This window comes from Puma concolor, chromosome D1 (assembly GCF_028749965.1).
Source record: "Puma concolor isolate L17-30 chromosome D1, mPumCon1.1.hap2, whole genome shotgun sequence".
Lineage (NCBI taxonomy): Eukaryota > Metazoa > Chordata > Mammalia > Carnivora > Felidae > Puma > Puma concolor.
Window position 1 is genome coordinate 53,628,211 of NC_141676.1, and position 23,319 is coordinate 53,651,529.

Sequence of the window (23,319 nt, forward strand, 5' to 3'; positions counted from 1 at the left end):
TTTAAAGCCTCTCCTATCTCCTTTCTTCCTTTTTTGTTAAGTCCCTTATGAGTGTTTCCACTGTTTCTCTTTCTCTCCAGCTGCTTTTGGGGGGAGTACTTTTCCTTACTCTTCCCACTGTGTCCATCCTATCTCCCCAAGCAAAAACAGCTCCCTACACTCCACAGATTCTCTCTCCTCCAGTTCACCACTCTGTGCCATGTACCTGCTGAATTCTGTGGTTCAAGTTGTGCAGATTGTTGTGTTAATCCTCACATCAGTTTTCTAGGTGTGAAAGATGTTTTGATGTTGATCTAGCTGAGTTTCAGGGCTGAGAGAGGCAAAAAAACTTCTATACTTCCCCGCCATCCTGGCCCCTCCTCTTCTGCATTTTTGATACGTTCTTTAGTCTTTTTAATCTAACCATAAACACTTCATTTACTGTTACAATTTCAATTCATTCATCAACAATTCTGAAATTGTGAGACCGTTTCATTTTTCTGCATGCTATTTCTTCTCCCTTGTTTACCAGAACATTACAATAGGCACAATAAAATTATTCTGTGATGGTGTTGCTATCCCCTCTTTATTCATCTTCAACCAGAATTACATTTGTATATTCTCAGTGTTTTTCAACAAGCATGTATCAATATCTTTGTTTCTTTTCTCTCTCATTTTTGTTATATGTACACATGGAGAGGAGAATAATATTCAGTCACTTTCAAGCCAAGTTTAATCAGTGTTTCTCTCCTCCTAAGGGAGCATTCTTCTATTACCATGCTGCTAGTGCACAATATACAATTACCAGAAGTTACTGCAATCAGGGTCCACCATACTTAGAACCCACCTATGATAATTATTAGTAAAGATTTGTGGACTAAATGTACTAATAGATACCCTTATATATTTATCCCACCCTTTCAATATCTACTTCCTGTCTGAATGTTTTCTATACTCGCAATTTTTCTCATTATGCTGAAGGTGGGTGTATATGTTTGTGTGGGGTTAAGCACAAAGATGCATTGAATGTATAGCAAAAGACTATTGCCAGAAAATGTCTTTGTATGCATCTATCTTTTTTGGATCCATCTGTAGTGATATGTGTTGCATTGGTATTTCCTCAGATTATCATAGTAATACATTTTTTTTCTGTTATCTTGGGCTGGCAGTCATAGATATTTTAGTTCCCACTCAAAGACTGTAGTTGGGGTGCCTGGTTGGCTCAGTTGGTTGAGTGTCCAACTCTTGATTTCAGCTCATATCAAGGTCTCATGCTGGTGGGATTGCCCCCTGCAGGCTCTCTGCTGAGCATGGGGCCTGCTTAGGATTCTCCCTCTCCCTCTCCCACTGCCCTTCCGTTGATGAGTGCACTTGCACACATGCTCACATATGCGCGCGCTCTCTCTCTCTGTCAAAAAAAAAAAAAAAAAAGAAAGAAAAGAAAAAAGATTGCATAGTGATTCCTTATTCTAGACTTCTCACATTGTACAGCCTTTACACATAGGCAAGAGTCTCAACACTGAAGTCATTTGAGTAAGTCTTTGTATTGGTTATGAGTTCTCATTTCCTCATTGCTTCTGTGATTTTCTTCATTGTTAAAATCTTTATTAGTTTATTTATTTGATTTTCATTTTACTCTATTCTAAGTGTAATTAATTCAGTGTTTCCATATGTTTGGAGCTTTGGGGGAATTGTATGCTCCTGTTTATACTCAAACTGTCACCCTGGCTAGAAACCCTCAAAATACCAACATAGTATCATCTAATAACAAACTAGCATTTTTATTGCAATATAATTTCAGAAAACTCCATGTTATGTATTGCAGTCTTCAAAATTCCAGTGGAAGAATAGCATAATTTTCTGCCAACTTTCAATGATGCACTTAAATGTTAATAAACGTGCATTTTACATCTACCAGTGGTGGTATAGATTTGGATTGGCAATGAAATTACAAAACTCAGAAAGTTTTCATCCAGAACTAGATTTCCTTAGTGTATAGATGGGTATAGGGAATGCAAATCAGTATGCAAGGTATATTCAGGCCTGTTAAGTCCCCACAGTGATGTGAATGCAGGTTCTTAGTTCTCCATATTTTGCTGTGTGGGAACAGGGCCTAGTTACTAGACACAGGGCCGATGTTTGCAAATGACTTGATTGCTATGTAAACTTTCTTTAAGCTATCAACTTCACTTTAGAGTCAAATTATAGAAGATTTTCAGCTCTGGTGACTAAGGCTGGAAAAAAATTCTATAAAGTCAGCCAAACCCAAATGCTTATCAGTTTTGCTGGTGAATCACCTCTGTTTTCTGCTACCACTTCACAGCCATTTATAAGACTTATTCTATGTCTGCTTCAAAAATCTCCCAGAATTATCTTCAAAAAATTGATTTAAGATTTTATGGTTTTATTCCCTTGCTTATTTTCCCATCTTTTAATCACATTATATTGATAGAAATACATGAATATTATTCTCCTTGGTAGTGGAAATTCAATACAATTTAGACAGACTTGAGATCATTTATACAACTGAACCAAGTTAGACAAAATTACACAATGAAAAGAACAAAGGGTTAATGCAGTCACTAAACCATGTTTGAAGGGCTTTAAGAAACAGACATTGAGATTTCTTTTTTAATGGGTTTCTACCAAGAACAGATAAATCCCCAACATAAGATCAGGAATTTTTTTTTCCAATGGGCATCCCATTTGCACTTTGTTCTACATGCAAAGCACATTAGGAATCTAAGTAAGTCCAGTGATTTCCAAAAAGGCTTGATATTACATTCATGTGAATTCCTTTTAAAAAATATGTCCTCAAGTTCAAGAAACATTTGCTTAATTATGTAATTAATTTTTATCATTGATGAGTTTTACCCAAAAAAAAGGAAAAATTCAGTTATCATTATAGTGGATATTTAATGAACATTGCTTTCTGCAGTGAACCAATTGGTTTTAAACTGACGCTCAAGAATCTCCTCTGAAACATTTGTTTTTCTTTGATTTTGCATATTAACTCATGAATCTATTTCATAACCAAGATAGCTTTCTCTTTAAAAAATAACTTGATCACTCCTTCCTGGATCTGCTTGGTCTTGGCTCCATAAACAATGGGGTTCAGAGTAGGAGGCAACATCAAATAAAGATTAGCAATAAGGATATGAACGTGGTGGGGAATGTTTTGTCCCCCAAAACGATGAGTAAAAATGGTGAACAGGGCTGGAACATATGTGATCACAATGGCACATATGTGGGATGTACAGGTACCAAAGGCTTTCTTCTGAGCATCTGCAGATGACAGACTCACCACTGCCCGCAAGATCATAGTGTAAGACACAGAAATACAGAACATATCAAAGCCCCCAATTAGGAGGGCTGCCAAGAGACCATAGATGGCATTGACCTTGAAATTGCCACAGGACACCTTGGCCACAGACATATGATCACAGTAGGTATGGGGAATGAAGTTGCCCCGGCAATAGGGCAGACGCTTGGTGAGGAAAGTGAATGGGATAATGAGCAGCACACCCCTCAGGAAGGTGGCAAGACCGGTCTTGGCGATGACAGGGTTGGTGAGGATGATGGAATAACGTAAGGGGTAGCAGATGGCCACATAGCGGTCCAGGGCCATGAGCATGAGCACCCCAGACTCCATCCCAGTCAGCATGTGGACGAAAAACATCTGAGCCAGGCAGGCATCAAAGTCAATCTCCTTGAGGTTGAACCAGAATATGCACAGCATATTGGGTACAGTGGTGGTGCACAGGGTGACATCGGTGAAGGCGAGCAGGGCCAGGAAGTAGTACATGGGCCGGTGCAGGGCATCCTCATGGCTGATTAGGTAGATGAGCCCGCAGTTCCCCACGACAGCGATGACGTACATGAAGCAGAATGGCAGGGAGATCCAGGTGTGTGCAGCTTCCAGCCCAGGAATCCCATTCAAGATAAAGAATCCCGGGGTCAGGCTGGAGCTGTTTTCCCCACACATGACTGTGGAGAAGAGGAGAGCATTTTATGCTCTTTATCAGCATTTGCTTTCTGCATAGGAGAGAGAGAGGTGGGCTTAGAAACCCCATAAGAGGGAGTAGTTCAGGTAATAATACTCACAAATGCCATGAACCTTGTCATGGTAGCAGCTTTTTATTTTTTTCCTCTACTCTAGCAAGACAGTCTTTGAACGGTGGTGTCTAAAAATAACTAAACAGTACTACTTGGCGTCTCATTGAATATTTTGTCTAAGTATCTACCCTCACTTTCTAAAGTTCCAGCACACCTCTTATATTCCTCCACATTCTGTGAACTGGGCCAGAATTGTCTTCCAATATGCCACTTTTATTCTCTCCTCTCAGATTCTTTCTGAGTCTTGTCACTATGATCATGTGAGTATGTTTCGAGGATCACCCTAATCCGACTAGTTCTTATCAACAGGACTTTTGTCCTGCCTTGAAGATTATGAAGAAAGCTAATAATCCAGGTAAAGTCTTCCCATAATGTTCCCTATAACGTGCTTAAGGGAACACATTTTAGATACTCAATAAAAATATATGTGAACAAATGATTGTTTGAATTAGTAAGAACTTAGTATCTGATATCAATATCATGCTTTTCTACACAATGAAATTTCAAAGGAAGTTCTTGAGAAGAACAAAAGTACTTCTGCTTCTAAATCATTAGCAAGTTTCATGGAATTTTTGTAAAAATTTTACTAAAGAGATGAATTCAGTCAGATACCCCCAACTTCATAAATGGCTTCTCTGCTTTTCCGCATTTTCTTAAATTAGTTTCCAAGCCATTTTTAATACAAGCTTTATATTTAGGAAGCCCTTGAAGTTCTAAGGATTACTAATTGTCTATAATGCTTAATGTAGATAATATTTCTTTTATTATAACTGGACAGTTTATCAGTAAAAAAGATAATATCATATTTTTGGATTGCTAATACTTGTAAAGAAAATAGAACTGAGGGATGGTTCAAGGAATTTACAGATTCAGGGATGTTTGAGGAAAGTTGTAGTTACCAAATGGTCAACTATTTCTCTCCATTGAAAAATATAAAATGGTCCTTAAGCTCTGGGTGGGCACCTTTCCATGCAGCAAATCAATGCCGAACATTCCCCCATCCAGCAGGGCTGTGTAGAAACTTGCAATACGATGACATGTAGCACATGGCTCTAAAGACACAAGACAGAGATTCCTGTTACCTAAATCATCTGGAAATCACTCTTGTGTCCACTCCTATTGGCCAGGGTACATAGAAGTCACCACGGAAAGAGTATACAAAAGAATACAAGGTTCACTGGCTCATGGTCTTTGGCTCCTAAGGTGATTGCCTCTCATGTAAATAAACTCTTCTCGTAAGAGAGTTCTCCCAGACCTCTCCAGAAATGTCCCCCCATGGAGGAACCAGCATTTCCTTGCCCTAGACCAGAGAAATGTAAAGATTACAATCTCCCGTGTCTGCTGTCTTTTATGTGAACGCCACAATAAAATGAGTGGGTGACTGGAAAGTAAGAGTCCAGCAGAAGCCACACAGGAAGAAAGAGTCTCATTACCCCTGCAGAAGTGAAAGGGAAAGAGGAATTCACTGCCCCTTGCTAATGTCTATTTTTAAAACTGTCTGCATATTCTAGGCCATTGTGTTCTTAGCCATCAATGTTGTTACCTTTCCTAAAATAACCATTTGTGAAAATTTCCCAAACTCACCTCAGTGTTAGGCACAATTCTATTCATGGCTGAGAATACTTAGGAGTTCCTCAAAATCTGGGATGACATCTTCTTACATAGGATTTTTGTTTCCCTGGAGAATCTCCAGTGAGATGTCCCGGGTAGACCGAGGCTCCAGAATTAGATGTCTCAGAGGGATTCTCATTGAAAGAGAATAAACTTCTGGCCTGGTGGTAACAAATCTATATTTAGAAGCTTCTGAGTAGAAAAGGGAACAACAAAAACAAAACGCAGTAAAGTTAATGCCTTTTCCCAAGTGAGAAATGTGACCACCAAATGTGGTGATGAACATCAGTAGCTTTTTTTTCCCTCAGGGCACTTGTGTGGTGTAGTGGGTTAAATGTCAGCCTCTTGATTTCTGCTGAGGTCATGATCTCCCAGTTCATGAGTTGGAGCCCCACATCGGGCCACGCTGACAAAGTGGAGCCTGGTTGGGATTCTCCCCCTCTTTTTCTACCCCTCCCCTGCTCAAGTTTGCTTGCTCTCTCTCTCTCTCTCTGTCTCTCTCAAAAGACATAAATAAACTTAAAACCTGTTTTTCTCTTATTACTAAAGAAATACGTCCTTTATGTAGAAACTCTGGAAAACACAGAAAAGTATTAAAAAGTTAGAAAATCACTTGTAAATCCAAATACAGAGGAATAACCACCCTAAAAAGTTTTCTATACCTCAGGAGTGCCTGGCTGGCTCGATTGGTAGATCATGCTACTCTGGATCTCGGGGTTGTGAGTTTGAACCCCACCTTGGGTATAGAGATTACTCAAAAATAAAATCTTAAAAAAATAAAAAGTTTGTGTACTTCATTTACTCATTTTATAGTTATTATGTGTAATATTCAATAACTATATACTTGTAATATAACAATTAATATAGATGTTAGTCTAAATGAAGTGCCTATACTTGTAGTAATAAGACGTGGAGAATGTTGCACCCCTCCTCCACATCTGTCCTTTTCCTTTCCTTAAAATCATCGCTGCTTGTTCTTTTGCATTGTACCATGTCTTCCTGTTCAATATTCAGAGTGTGATCAGCTCTCCTCCTTTCCCTTCTATTCCGCCCCTTCTCTCTCTCTCCTTTGTTCCTCTGGACTGTCCTCTTTTATGACCCCCAAACTCCTGGCTTTAACTGCAACCAGAGTTCTTATCACTACAGCAGGTTGCAGTACTTTACCTTTGCAAACTATACTTAGGCAAGTATAGTTTGGCAAGGTAAGTTTTTAGTTTCTACACGTATTTATTGTTTCAAAGGAACCAGCGGGAAACCCAAGACCAGTATCAAACCTTTTTTCTATTGACTTTATGCCTTTGACTCCTTATCTAAAATGTAGAAATGTTAAATTCAAAATTCTCACATATAATCATCTCACAAAATAATTGAGTCAATCTTGTGCAATCCTGTTCTTTTTTCAGATTTTCTATAAAACTTCTTTGAAAATAGTTTTTTTTTAATGTTTATTTATTTTTGAGACACTGGGAGAGACAGAATGCAAGCAGCAGAGGTGCAGACAGAGGAGGACACAGAATCGGAAGTGGGCTCCAGGCTCTGAGCTGTCAGCCTGTGTGCAGCTTCCAGTTTAGGAATCCCATTGAGAATGAAGTATCTTGTTGTCAGGCTGGAGCTGTTGACTCCATACATGATAGTCAATTGCAAAGCATTTACTTTCTATACCAATAAAAATGTCCTATACAAGAAGATGGTAGGACATTAATTTTATTCCGAAATAAAAGATGAACAACAATCATAATTATTTTAGTTACTTTTGGTATATTATGTTTAGTCCCAAATAACTATGAAAATTATATTGGATAGGGAAAAGCATTCTTAAATTTGTTTGTTTTTTGAAAACAGTTGCGCATCTACCTTTCTTCTATGTCCTGGTATGTGGGTTTAACCTGAAAGATTTTTGCTTGAAATTATGACTTCAGGATCTCTTTCTTTTCTGTTTTGTTTCTGAGAAAAATCCTCTATGTTTAAAAAGTCTTTCCTTAGCTATTGTTTGCAACTTGAATTATTCATTTTCACACAGCAACATATTTTATATTTTATTGCATGTATAAAAATTAATTTATGTATTCCTTTGTTATATTTCAGTCTACCCCATTAAACAGTCTTTTCAAAAGTTCTAATTTTGATTGTTTCAATTTTATCTCTCCATTGTGTGTGTGTGTGTGAAAGAGAGAGAGAGACAGAGACAGAGAGAGACAGAGAAAGAGACCGAGAGGGAGAGAGAGAGAGACAGAGAAAGAGAAATAGCAAGAAAGAGAAAGAGAAAGAGAAAGAGAAAGAGAAAGAGAAAGAGAAAGACAGAGCAATTTAGACTCAGGGAGTTGTTTGTGTGATTTTACCCATTAATTTTAACAAGTGAAAACTTTCAAGTGATGCCATACAAAAATATGTCAACATATAAAAATGATAAAAGCAATTTTCCTTCTAGAAAGTACGAAAAGATTAGAACCGAAGGCTTGTTAAAGCAAATTGCCCAACTGTAAAATGAGCAAACCATGGAAACATTAAGTATACCATGGAAATTTTCACCACAATTTGGAACATAATAAGCAAAATATATAGTGCATTCATAATTATTGTTAGTATTATTACATTATTTTGCTTTACAAAATAAATGAGACAAATCTAGGCATTCCATAAACCTTTAGGCTCCTTACATCTCACTCAGAGCAAAAGTGACATCCCTGTATTTATTTACAACATCCTGTACAACTAGAACTCTTTGGCATCTCTAGGATTGCCTCCCACTGCTCTAACCCTGATCCCCTCAGCCTCTCCGTGCCTACTGGATTCTTCTCAAATTCAGCAAGCATGTGTACAATCCATGGCATTTCCACTTGCCACTTTCACTGCCTGCTTTGTTATTTGCCAGAAAATACCATGCTAAATACCTTCACCAGTTCCAGGTCTGATCTCAGTGTCAGACCCAAGGTAAGGCTTTTCCTTACCCTAATCCAAAACCGCAAACCCTAGACCTCTGCCAAACTTAGCATAATCTCTTCCTCGCCACATTTTCTGTACTCCACAGCAATTACCATGTTCCTTGGTCGCTCACCAGAATTTTAAAAATCTATGTGCACAGGAATTGCTGTCTATTTTGTTCACTGCTGTGTCTCTTGCACTTAACATAGTAACTGGCACAAGAAAAGAGTTGTAGAATGAATGGATGGATGGATGGATGGATTTCAAAATGTCCTTTTTGGTGGATCCTCTTGCTTGTATATAAATACCTTAACAAATTAGTGTGTGTATGGAAATATCAGAGTATCTGGAGTATGGGAAACATGGTTGCAAGATGCTTGGAATCCTAAAGATTTTGTTTGTTGGTTTGTTTGTTTGTTTGTTTTGTTTCTTTTTTCTTTCTTTTTGTAAATGTGAAATTGGAGATAATTAAAACTGGTTTGAGTACTTGCAGTAAAGGCAAGTAATTGCCTTTTGTATTATTTTGCACACTTGAAGGTCATACATATGATGAACAAGAAAAGTTATAGGTAAGTAGATTAGGGTTGTCGGATTGTTATTCATTCATGCAGATAGAAATCCCTAGTAAGACAAAAAGATTCCTGTCATCAGATGTATTGAAGCAAAGGGAGAATGACATATGTCACGAATGTTGTCATGGGGAAGTTGGGGTCCACTATCACTGGAATTCCTTCCAACTCTTGCACTAATTCATTTGCACTGGTAGAGATTTTACCACTTCCCAAGGAAGACTGTTCCATCCACAGGGAGAAGACATTATTGTGCAGTCTTTTCCAAAGTTCTGATTTTGATTGCTTTTCTATTACTGTGCAGACATTTGCTTGCCTATAATATTACCTCTTTGGTCCTTATCACATGAGCACTACTGTGCGTAAACCACACTTAATTTTTCCCCCACTTCTCCTCCCTCATAAAGGCAGTTTGTGAATCTCTTTGGTTTCAGAAGTCTAAAGAATGAGGTAACTAGTCCTCCACATTCAGCCACCCTCTAAGTCCAATCCCTGCTATCTAGTTGCAGATTTTCTGTACATCTTTATGTATATTTTTCCCCCTGGATCACCCACACCCACCATGATGTTTTGAAATCTCCATTTGTAACTGGTATTGCTCAGGAAATTGTACAGCATTGGTTAGGAATGCTATATAACAACTCTTAGTGGTTTCTCTGGAGGCTTTTCCAAGAAAAAGGGGAAAATGTTTCTGATGCTACACAGATAGATGTCCCATAGGTCATCTCTGATGGGGGAGGAGGTAAATTTAGCTTTGTTGAAACTAGATCTACACAGACATCTCCTGTTATCTGAATATAGAGTGTTCCTATGAAATGGTATGAAGCAAAGAAGTAATTGCGATGTATTTAAGTGGAAAATTTTGTGAGCATTTCTGGACCTGTCTTGGGCTTTTCTGATACGTTAGGGCACATCTTGTTAATGGATGCACAAAATAAATGGAGATGCTCACAGACACACTTCAAAGCTGTGAGAGCTTGATGCTGACATGCTGAGTGTGGTTCCCAGGGAAGGAGCTTGGCAGGGCCACTCTGTCTGCTCAGGTGTTCATTGCCTCTGCAATAGGTCACTGTAAAAAGAAACACTGACTGCTAGTATTGCTTTGAGCCTTTTTTTTATACAAGTGAAAATCTTTGATTTCTTTTGTTTATCAAAAAGAGTACCAATGTGGGTCTTTTGTAAAAGTGAGGTGGCATAACACAAACTTTCAAAAATTGGGGAATACCTGTATTTAGAATATATTTGAGCCAGGAGGAAGAGTCTCAACAGTTAGCCTTAAATTTTATCAACTTTTCTCTAATGGAACATGTGAACTGTCTGGTATCCATTGCAATATAAACGTCAAACTATAGCTGCCTTCCGTGAATTCCTCAATTCTAGCATCAAAACTGGAACATGCACCTGCTCTATAAGTCAAATATTCCACCCCTGGGTATTTACATAAGAAATCTGAAAATATATGTCTATACAAAGACTTGCCCATGAATGTTTAGAGCAAGTTTATTCATAATAGCCCCAATTAGGAAACAAAGGAATATCCAATAATGCAGTGAGTGAATAACTGAATTGTAGTAAATCCATACATAGATATACAAGAAATAAATTAAAGAGAATATATCACCAATACTCATGAAGTATCATGCTCCCTGATTTCAAATTATGTCGCAAAGCATAGTAATCAAAACCGTATAGTATTGACATACAAACAGAATAGACAAGTGGAACAGAGTCAAGAGCCATAGACCCCTATCTTACACCACTCACAAAAATTAACTCAAAGTGGATTAAAAATTTACATGGGAGATGTGAAACCATAAAACTTCTAGAAGAAAATGCAGGGGACAATCTCCTTGACTTCAGTCTTAGCAATGATTTTTTTAATATAACACTAAAAACAGTGGAACAAAAAAGCAAAAATCAAGTGGGATTGCATAAAACTAAAAACTTCTGTGCAGCAAATGGGTGATGAGCATTAAAGAGGGCACTTCTTGACATGAACACTGGATGTATATGTAAGTGATGAATCACTGGAGTCTATTTCTGAAACCAGTACAACACTGTATGTTAACTAACTTGAATATAAGTAAAAAAATTAAAAAAAAAAACCCTCTGCACAGTGAAAGAAACAATCAACAAAATGAAAAGTCAACCTGCAGACTGGAAGCAGATATTTGGAAACTATATATCTGGTGAGGGGTTAATACCCAAAATATATAAGCAATACTCACTCTAAATGTCAGTGTCAATAAGCAAGCTTGTACAAGATGTATACAAAGAAATTTTTCATGCTGGAAAGGAGTGGCAGAATATATTCGACATGGTGAATCAAAAAAATATTCAGCCAAGAATTCTTTATCGAGCAAAGATGTAATTCAAATAGAAGGAGAGATTTAAAAAAATCCCCAGACTAACAAAAAATAAAGGAGATCATGACCACTAAATCAGCCTTGCAAGAAATTTTAAGGGGGATTTCTTGAGGGGATAAAAGATGAAACAAAACAAAAAAGACCCAAAGCATCAAAGACTAGAAAGGAATAGAGAACACCACCAGAATCTCCAACTCTACAGGCAGCACAATGCAATAAATCCATATCTTTCAGTACTCACTCTAAATGTCAATGGACTAAATGATCCAATCAAAAGACATAGGGTAACACAATTGATAAGAAAACAAGATCCATCTATGTGCGATTTACAAGAGACCCATTTTAGACCTAAAGACACCCTTGGATTGAGAGTAAGGGGATGGAAAACCATATATAATGCTAATTAATTAGCATTCACCAAAAGAAAGCCAAAGTAGCCATATTTATATCAGACAAGCTAGATTGCAGAATAAAGACTTTAACATGAGATGAAGAAGTGCATTATGTCATACATAATTAAGTAGTTTATCCACCAAGTAGATTTAACAATTGTAACCATTTATGCCTCCAACATTAGAGAACCCAAATATATAAACCAACTAATGACAAACATACAGAAACTCATTGATAATAATACTGTAATAATAGGGGACCTAAGCACCCCACTTACAACAATGAACAGATCATCTAAGCAGAAAATCAATAAAGAAACAATGGCTTTGAATGACACACTGGATTGGTTGGTCTTAACAGATACATTCAGAACATTTCATCCTAAAGCAGTGGAATACACATTCTTCTTGAGTGCACATGGAACATTCTCCAGAATAGATCACATACTGGGACACAAATCGCCATCAACACGTACAAAAAGATTGAGATCATATTGTGCATATTTCCAGACCACAACGTTATGAACCTCAAAATCAACCACAAGAAAAAATTTGGAAAGACAATGTATACTTTGAGATTAAAGAACATCCTACTAAAAAATGAATGAGTTAACCAAAAAGTTAAAGAGGAAATTAAAAAGTACATTGAAGCCAATGAAAATGATAACACCATGGCCCAAAACATCTGGAATGTAGCAAAGGCAGTCTTAAGAGGGAAGTATATAGCAATCCACGTCTTCCTAAAGAAGGGAGAAAGGTCTCAGATAGACAACCTAATCTTACACCTTAAACAGCTATAAAAAGACCAGCAAATAAAATCTAAAAACACAGAAAATTGGAGATAATAAAGATTAGAGCAAAAATCAATGATATCAAAAACAAAAAAACAAAACAAACAAACAAAAAAACCAGTAGAACAGATCAATGAAACCAGTAGCTGGGTCTTTGAAAGAATTACCAAGATTGATAAACCCCTGTGCATTTTGATCAAAAAGAAAATGAAAAGGACCCAAATAAATAAAAAGAAGAATGAAAGAGGAGAGATCACAACCAACACTGCAGAAATACAAAGAATAATAAGATAATATTATGAGCAATTATATGCCAATAAATTGGGCAATCTGGAAGAAATGGACAAATTCCTAGACACATACACCATCAAAACTAAAACCGGAAGAAATAGCAAATTTGAGCAAACCCATAACCAGTAAAGAAATTGAATAAGTAATCTAAAATCTCCCAAAAACCAGAGTCCATAGCTGGAAGGCTTTCCAGGGGAATTCTACTGAACACTTAAAGAAGACTTAACACCTATTCTTTTGAAGCTGTTAAAAAAATAGAAATGAAAGGAAAACTTCCAAACTCATTTTGTGAGGTCAGTGTTACCTTGAATCCAAAACCAAAGTTCCCACTAAAAAGGAGAACAATACACCAATGTCCCTGATGAAGGTGGGCGCAAAAATCCTCAACAAGATACTAACCAACTGGATCCAACAATACATTAAGAGAATTATTCACCACAATCAAGTGGGATTTATACCTGGGATGCAGGGTTGGTTCCATATCCACAAATCAATCAATGCGATACATCACATTAATAAAAGAAAGGACAAGAACCACATGATACTCTCAAGAGATGTAGAAAAAGCATTTGACAAAATACAGCATCCTTTCTTGATAATAACCCTCAAGAAAGTAGGGATAGAAGGATCATACCTCAAGATCATAAAAGCCATATTGCGAAACACCCACCACTAATATAATCCTCAATGGGAAAAAACTGAAAGCTTCCCCCCTAAGGTCAGGAACACGATAGGGATGTCCACTCTTGCCACTGTTATTCAACATAGTATTAGAAGTCCTAGCCTCAGCAATCGGACAACACAAAGAAATGAAAGGCATCCAAATTGGCAGGAGGATATCAAACTTTGGCTATTTGCAGACATCATGTTACTGTATATGGAAAACCCATAATATTCCACAAAAAAACTGCTAGAACTGATTAATGAATTCAACAAAGTCACAGGATATAAAATCAATGCACAGAAACCTGTTGCATTTCTATACTCCAATAATGAAGCAGCAGAAAGAGAAATCAAGGAATCAATCCCATTTACAACTGCACCAAAAACCATAAAATATGTAATAATAAAACTAACCAAAGAGGTGAAAAATCTATACACTGAAAATTATAAAAAGCTTGTGAAAGAAATTGAAGAAGACACAAAAGAATGGAAGAAGATTCCATGCTCCTGGATAGGAAGAACAAATATTGTTAAAATGTCAATAGTACCCAAAGCAATCTACATATTCAATGCAATCCCTATCAAAATAACACCAGAATTCTTCACAGAGCTAAAACAAATAATCCTAAAATTTGTATAGGGAATAAGAAAAGACCCCGAATAGCCAAAGCGATCTTGAAAAAAAAAACCAAAGCAGGAGGCATCACAATCCCAGACTTCAAGCTATACTACAAAGCTGTAATCATCAAGACAGTATGGTACTGGTACAAGAACAGACGCTCAGATCAATGGAACAGAATAGAGAACCCAGAAATGGGCCCACAAACATATGGCCAACTAATCTTTGACAAAGCAAGAAAGAATATCCAATGGAATAAAGACAGTGTCTTCAGCAAGTGGTGCTGGGAAAACTGGACAGCGACATGCAGGAGAATGAACGTGGACTACTTTCTTACACCATACACAAAAATAAACACAAAATGGATGAAAGACCTAAAGGTAAGACAGGAAGCCATCCAAACCCTCAAGGAGAAAGCAGGCAAAAACCTCTTTGATCTTTGCTACAGCCACTTCTTACTCAACACATCTCCAGAGGCAAGGGAAACAAAACCAAAAATGAACTACTGGGATCTCATGAAAATAAAAAGCGTCTGCACAGCGAAGGAAACAATCACCAAAACTAAAAGGCAACTGACAGAATGGGAGAAGATATTTGCAAACAACACATCAGATAAAGGGTTAGTGTCCAAAATCTATAAAGAACTTATCAAACTCAACACCCAAAAAACAAAGAATCTAGTGAAGAAATGGGCAGTAGACCTGAATAGACACTTCTCCAAAGAAGACATCCAGATGGCCAACCAACACATGGCAAAATTTCAACATCACTCATCCTCAGGGAAATAACAAATCAAAACCACAATGAGATACCACCTTACACCTGTCAGAATGGCTAACATTAACAACTTAGGCAGCAACAGATGTTGGTGAAGATGCAGAAAACGAGGGTCTCTTTTGCATTGTTGGTGGGAATGCAAGCTGGTGCAGCCACTCTGGAAAACAGTATGGAGGTTCCTCAAAAAACTAAAAATAGAACTACCCTACGACCCAGCAATTGCACTGCTAGGTATTTATCCAAGGGATACAGGTGTTCTTTTTCGAAGGGACACATGCACCCCCATGTTTATAGCAGCACTATCAATAGCCAAAGTATGGAAAGAGCCCAAATGTCCATCGATGGATGAATGGATAAAGAAGATGTGGTATATATATATATATATATATATATATATATATATATATATAAAACCCAGTGGAGTATCACTCAGCAATCAAAAAGAATGAAATCTTGCCATTTGCAACTACGTGGATGGAACTAGAGGATATTATGGTAAGTGAAATTAATCTGTCAGAGAAAGACAAGTATCATATGACTTCACTCATATGAGGACTTTCAGATACAAAACAGATGCACATAAGGGAAGGGAAACAAAAATAATATAAAAACAGGGAGGGGGACAAAACGTGAGGGACTCATAAATATGGAGAACAAACAGAGGGTTACTGGAGGGGGTGTGGGAGGGGGGATGTGCTAAGTGCGTATGGGGCACTAAGGAATCTACTCCTGAAATCATTGTTGCACTATATGCTAGCTAGTTCGGATGTAAATTAAAAAAAAAAAAAAAAGAATTAGAAAGCCGTAGGATGTACATGCCCATGTGAACTGGCCAAAGGCCCCCAGTATAAGACAAATGGGGCAAGGGCTCCCAGTATAGAACAAACGGGGCAAAGACCCCAGTATAGGATAAAGGTATAGGAATAGGAAATCTCTGGGTGGAAACATCCAAGATTGGGTAAATAAGATTAGGTAAATGGGGCAAAGGCCCCCAGTATAGGACAAAGGTATAAGACACTAGCAGAAAGCTCCTTTCACAGGAACGAAGGACCAAATTAAGTAAATAGGCAAATATGGCTATAGACTGCAGGTAGGCAAAGTAGCCCAGAGAGGAGCTAATTAGCAAAAGAAAGATGCCTTGTTTACATGCTCTGTCTTTCTTGTCCCCTAAGACAGTTTAGGTAAACAGAGTTGGGGTCTCATGTCTGTTGTAAACAACCATCTATCAGGAGCCAGGATTTTGTTTTGTATGACCCAAACCCCTAACACCACATATCTTCAAAATCCCCTTTTCCCCACGCCCATGAGTTAATGTTCACGGTTTGCGTCTCTTTGTGCACGTGCATCACACTTGTAAGCCTTCTGATTTTAATTAAAAACAGAGCAACGACCCCTATCCGGGGCTCTTGTCTCCTCCGAGACATTAGCCTCTCTCATATTTTCAATCCTGCATCCTGCTCTCCTGCTGGACAAGAGAGAATTTCAGACCCAGAGTCTATGACACTCATCAAGATAAAAAGCTTCTGCACAGCAAAGGAAACAATCAGAAAAACTAAAAAGCAACCAATGTAATGGGAGAAGATATTTGCAAACGACATATCAGATAAAGGGTTAGAGTCCAAAATCTATAAAGAACGTATTAAACTCAACACCCAAAAAACAAATAATCCAGTGAAGAAATGGGCAAAAGACAGGAATAGATACTTCTCCAAAGAAGACATCCAGATGGCCAACTGACACACAAAAGAGTGCTCAACTTCACTCATCATCAGGGAAATTCAAATCAAAACCAGAATGAGATATCACCTCACACCCAGAATGGCTAAATTAACAACTCAGGCAATGACAGATGTTGGTGATGATGTGGAGAAAGAGGAAATCTTTGTCGCTGATGATGGGAATGCAAAGTTGTGCAGCCACTCTGGAAAACGGTATGGTGGTTCCTCAAAAAATTAAAAATAGAACTACCCTATGATCCAGTAATTGTACTATTAAGTATTTGTTCAAAGGACACGGGTGTGCTATTTCAGACAGGGATATGCACCCCAATGTTTATAGCAGAGCTATTGACAATAGCCAAAGTATGGAAAGAGCCTAAATGTCCATTGACAGATGAATGGATAAAGAAGATGTAAATATATATATATATTATGAAGTATTACTCAGCAATCAAAAAGAATGAAATCTTGCCATTTGCAACAACCTGGATGGAACTAAAGTGTATTATTAAAATTAGTCAGAGAAAGACAAATATCATATGACTTCATTCATATATGGAATTTAAGATACAAAACATGAACATAAGTTAAGGGAAGCAAAATAATATAAAAACAAGGAGGGGTACAAAACATAAGAGACTCTTAAATATAGAGAATAAACAGGGTTGCTGGGTGGGGGGGTTGGGCTATATGGGCAAGAAGCATTAATTAGGGCACTTGTTGAGATGAGCACTGGTTGTTATATGTAGGCGGTGAATCATTGTATTCTACTCCTGAAATCATTATTGCACTATTTGCTAACTAACTTGGATGTGAATTTAAAAAATAATAATAACTAAAAAGAGATGCTATATAGTCCAAAATAATCCATATAAAATGTTAAAAATAATGGGTAAATTTATGAAGAACATTAAATACAAGATTACACATAAAGCTCATTTTTTTACAAAGCTTATGTAATTTTTATTCCCAATTTTTTCACCACCAATTCTGTACATGACATTGTGCTAAGTTTTGGAAAAGATATAAGATAGGTCTGTCTTACAAAAGGAATTAATTCTGAAAGTCTACACCATTTCAGATCTACTATGCTATGTTGTACCTATAAAAAATATGCCTTCAAGAGTCCTAAGCTATGATTTGGGACAAAATAATTCCTAAGACAATTCCCAATGGCTAAGCTAGGTTCCTTGGGACCCAGATATATCCGATTCCTAATTATCTTTTTTTTCTTATTATAAAAACACACATGGGAAATAAATTCTCCTCTGAGACTGTAGTAGAAATAAATGGGGGCAATTAAGTTTTTCCAGCTCCAAAATTTAGAATATATCACACACACACATACATGCATGCACGAGCATACGCACATGCGCCCAAACACAGACACAGAATAGAAAAGTTCCCACCTCCACCTGCCACTTTATGGTGTCAATATAGGTATTAGATTTGTCTTGCAGGACCAAAATCATCACATAGAAATGAATATGACTTGATCTGTGGATATGTCTTCAGTGTCTCGAAGAACTCCAGTAGCTTTCAGGGTGAGCAGATTTCTGAATTTGGGGTGCATTCTTATTAAAGGGGTGGGTGCTAATTATGATAGCTGACCCAGGAGGAGGCATAAGAGAGTTGCCATATAGGGTTATTCTCCTGACCTTTGAAAAGCCACAGTGTACCCCACTATAAGACAGATTTTACATACTGGCTTATTTGCTCCATTTTCACTTTGGATAAAAACACTAATGTTTCAGGACTGAAATACAATCCATATGGGGAGTATTCTAAAGAGAAGTAATCAGTCCCACTGGCTGTTCAAGATAGAATTAGCATTTCCAAAAGAAAATGATTTACACTGCCATGGGAGAAAACAAAAGAGTGATGACAGCCTTATTCCGTAGTTTTCTGTTTCTCGTCTACTGTTCCTTTTAGAAAATTGCTTACATTTCATCTCATAATTATAATCGTTGAATTATTTCACAGTTCAAAGAGCTCCTAGATTTCATATACTCAGCCTTAATCTTTTAAAAAATAAAGATAAAATATTTTATAAAAGACATATGAGGAGAGAAGAGTCAAGTTTATACAATCTTAGATTTCCAACAGACACATCTCTGAGGTGGCAGGGAGGTCACCTCTCATTTGTCCAGGAAGTACTATAAATTTTAACATTGATATTTTTTATCCAAAGAGATGGTTTTCCCTTCAACAGTCCCTCTATAGGACCATCTCCTGTATTTTACTACTTGTAGTTTTTCCCCTAAATTAGCACATTCCAGCCCAACATAGCCCTCTTTTCCAGACTTCCACATCTTATTTGCATCCATCATATGCTCATAACTTTGTTCTTATCTCCTCACAATCTACTATCACACCAAATATTCTCCTTTTTACTCTTCATAAATGTTTTGTCATTCCTTATTCTCCCACGGCTTCCTTTTCTATGGGCTTTAAAAAATGTGTGGAACATCTCCTGTATACTAGAATAAATTAGTTTTGGAGACGATGTAGGCTGAGAAATATTTGATTCTATGGCTCCCTGAAATTGTGGTTTAGAAAGAAAATAAAGTGCTGTTCTAAAGGAAATGTCAATTGTTTTAGTTTCAGATGATGAGTATCTCCATTCACCCTAGGGTCCACTGGAAGAGACTGTAGCCTTAGCACATTAATGTCTCATAAGTTACTGCATTCCCAGTGATACTTCACCCACTATTTATGACGTTAGTGATCCAAAAGCAGAAATAGGTGGCCATTTGATGATATTAGGAAGGGGATTACTATGTTTTTTACCTTTAATATTATGATTCTAGTTTTCCGAATTTAAGTTTCCTCCAAACCAAAAGGGGGCGGGTGTTGGACTAAAATTAGCCCACTAAAATCATTGTCAGGGTGTTCACCAGTTAAGACTGATTACCTTAAAGGTGAGTCCACAAGAACCTTTGAAAATTATTAACATTTCAAAATGGAATAGGTATATCTGACTAAGATAATGAGCCCTTAGAACATGTCAAATATTTCTTCAATCCTTGATCATCCAGTTAGTCACTTAGTGGCCAACTCAGCCTGGAGAATGGACTGTAAATTATGATAACCAAAAACCCTGGACACATCCAGATTCAGCACATCCACTAAATTCAGTCAGTTCATCTTCCCAATATCTAATGTGTAAGTAATGGACCCAAACAGTGTATATGTCACAAAGTCAACATAAAAGATCATATTTAGTGACTGACCTACAAGAAAGACAAATTAGCATTTATGAAGAAGAAAATCCTGCTGGTGAGTTACTCTCTGGACCTTTCTTTTTTCCTGCTTACAGAGCAATTCTGTAACTTCTGTACCATGAACTTCCAACAGGTGTTATGTCATTCTTAAATGACACCAGCCTAACTCCAGTTTCATTCATCCTAAATGGCATCCCCGGGCTGGAAGAAGTACATTTGTGGATCTCCTTCCCCCTGTGTACCATGTACAGCATTGCCATCACAGGAAACTTTGGTCTTATATACCTCATTTACTCTGAAGAAGCCCTACACAGACCTATGTACATTTTCCTAGCCCTTCTATCCTTCACAGATGTGCTCATGTGCACCAGCACTCTTCCTAACACCCTCTGCATATTGTGGTTCAACCTCAAGGAGATTGATTTCAAGGCCTGTCTGGCCCAGATGTTCTTTGTGCACACTTTCACAGGAATGGAGTCTGGGGTGCTCATGCTCATGGCCCTGGACCGCTATGTGGCCATCTGCTATCCCCTGCGCTATGCTACTATCCTCACAAATTCAGTCATTTCCAAGGCTGGACTCCTCACTTTTCTTAGAGGTGTAATACTTGTTATCCCTTTCACTTTCCTCACCAAGCACCTGCCATACTGCAGGGGCAATGTCATACCTCACACCTACTGTGACCACATGTCTGTGGCCAAGATATCCTGTGGCAATGTTAGGATCAATGCCATATATGGTTTAATGGTTGCCCTCCTGATTGGGGGCTTTGACATCCTGTGCATCACAATCTCCTACACTATGATCCTCCGGGCAGTTGTGAGTCTATCATCAGCAGATGCCCGGCAGAAGGCCTTTAGCACATGCACTGCTCACATCTGTGCCATTGTCATCACCTATGTTCCAGCCTTCTTCACCTTCTTTACTCACCGGTTTGGGGGACACACCATTCCTCCACATATACACATTATTATGGCTAATCTCTACCTGCTCATGCCTCCCACAATGAACCCTATTGTGTATGGGGTGAAAACCAAGCAGATACGAGAAATTGTTATTAGATTCTTGTTTAAGGAAAAGGACAATTCTCACAACATTTAAGTAGAGTCTTCTTAGAAGTTAGAATTCTCTTATCCAGGTTGAGATAACCAAGTCTGTAGGGAACTCTACAAATGAAAGCAGTTATCTGGCCACAGGAAATACTTTCATGGAACTTTAATTCTCCTACCTCTTTTTATTTATTTTTATTTTTTTAATGTTTATTTACTTTTGAGAGAGAGAGAGAAAGAGAGAGAGAGAGACAGAGTGTGAGCAGGGGAGGGGCAGAGAGAGAGGGAGACACAGAATCCTAAACAGGTTCCAGACTCTGAGCTGTCAGCACAGAGCCCAATGCAGGGCTTGAACTCACAGACGGCAAGATCATGACTGGAGCTGAAGTCGGATCCTTAACTGACTGAGCCACCCAAGCTCCCTCTTCCACCTCTTTTTAAAGAGGTGGACACTATGTTCATGTAGACAAAGACTCTCTCTTCTGAAATTCCATGTTCTTCATAGACTTACTCTTAGGGGAGAGTGGTTGGGTCACTAGGACGGGAGTTGAACTTTTTTAAGATTTTAAATCCCTGCTAAAACATGAGCTGTGCTCATCAAAGTCTTTATCTCAGCATTCTCCTGCCAAAACCATTTGGAGTTCATTCCTCTTTCCCAAGTTCTTTTCTCCTGCTTTCATTCCTGAGTTTATCAACTGTATACTCAGCAGTGCATACATATGTTCACCAGAGAACTTTTAAAAGATGTAAGTTGCAGCATATTCATAACACACAGAATGTATGTCCATCAATATCCAAACTGAATAAATAAGTAATCGTGATCTATTCAAGTATAATGTGGAGTGAGAGAGACCAAATAATATGTATTCTATGATTTCATTTAGATAAAGGTCACAAGCATGTAAAATTAATTTGTAGTCGTAGAAATCAGGATGATGTTTAACTTTGAGAATAAAGGCTCAGATAATGATGGAACAGAGTATGAGGGGTGCTTCTGAGGTGCTGCCACTGATTTAGTTCTTGATCTGAATGGCAATTACAGGGTGTATCCGCTTGGTGATACTTATGATGTGTGCTCTTTTTTGCATGAATATTATGGTTCAATAAAATATTTATTTAAAATAATATGTCTTGGGCACACTCTCTGATCTCTCTATACTGAAACATTTTCTTCCTGTACTCTCTGTCCATGACTAACAAAGTATATATATTTTGTTTTTATAGGATGCTAAATTTAGTGTAAATAATATGTATATTTGTACAAATTATGATCAAACAACACACACAAGAGAATCATAAAAAAGTAAAAAAAACTCCATCTTGAAAATCTCTTCCATTTAGTTTCTTTCCAGAGATAGCATCGTATGTGTATTTTTTTTCTTTTTGGTGATTTCTTCTTTTACTCCAAGCTATGTTTAAACTTTAATTTGACAACTACCGTGTTGCAGACAATGAGGATTGTAACTCAATTACAATGTTTATCACCTTTGTGTGATAATATCTGTGTGTGTGATTTATGTATGTGTGTGCATTTGGTGTATACATGTATATACATGTACATGTATTTATATATTTATTAAATGTGTTTTTATAATTTCCTTCTTTCTATATTTCTAACCTCAATGTTTATAAGATATATTTATTTTATTTTTAATTAAAAAATTTTTAATGTTTATTTATTTAGAGAGAGAGGGAGAGGGGTGCCTGGGTGGCTTAGTCGGTTGGGCATCTGACTTGGACTCAGGTCATGATCTCACAGTCCATGACTTCAAGCCCCACATCAGGCTCTGTGCTGACATTTCAGAGCCTGGAGCCTGCTTCAGAATCTGTGTCTCCCTCTCTCTGACCCTCACCTGCTCACACTCTCTCTCTCCTTCAAAAATAAATAAACATTAGAGAGAGAGAGAGCACGAGTGGGGGAAGGACAGAGAGAGAGGAAACAGAGAATATAAAGACTGTGCTGGCAGCACAAAGCCTGACATGGAGCTCAAACCTATAAAACATGAGATCATGACCTAGGCTCAAGTCAGACACTCAACCGACAGCCACCCAGGTGCCCCAAATCAGATATATTTTTGACTTCCTAGTCTTAAGATCATTACTACTGCTATGATTCCAGAAATCTTCTTAGATTTGTTTATAATTTGATTGTAACAGTTGAAAGCTAATAAACAGTACTTGAATTCCTATGATTATATGAATATTGATATAAATATTGAGTATGAATATGTA

At 37.6% G+C, this 23,319-nt stretch overlaps 2 protein-coding genes across 2 annotated transcripts; one reads left to right on the forward strand and one right to left on the reverse strand.

Moving 5' to 3' along the window:
- Positions 1-2,979: 2,979 nt before the first annotated feature.
- LOC112865680 (olfactory receptor 52N2-like) lies at positions 2,980-3,964 on the reverse strand. The gene has a single exon (XM_086679413.1). The coding sequence runs from the start codon at positions 3,962-3,964 to the stop codon at positions 3,002-3,004; it is 963 nt and encodes a 320-aa protein (XP_086535539.1). The 3' UTR covers positions 2,980-3,001.
- A 16,212-nt stretch (positions 3,965-20,176) lies between these two features.
- LOC112865368 (olfactory receptor 52N1) lies at positions 20,177-21,168 on the forward strand. The gene has a single exon (XM_025928441.2). The coding sequence runs from the start codon at positions 20,177-20,179 to the stop codon at positions 21,137-21,139; it is 963 nt and encodes a 320-aa protein (XP_025784226.1). The 3' UTR covers positions 21,140-21,168.
- Positions 21,169-23,319: the final 2,151 nt, after the last annotated feature.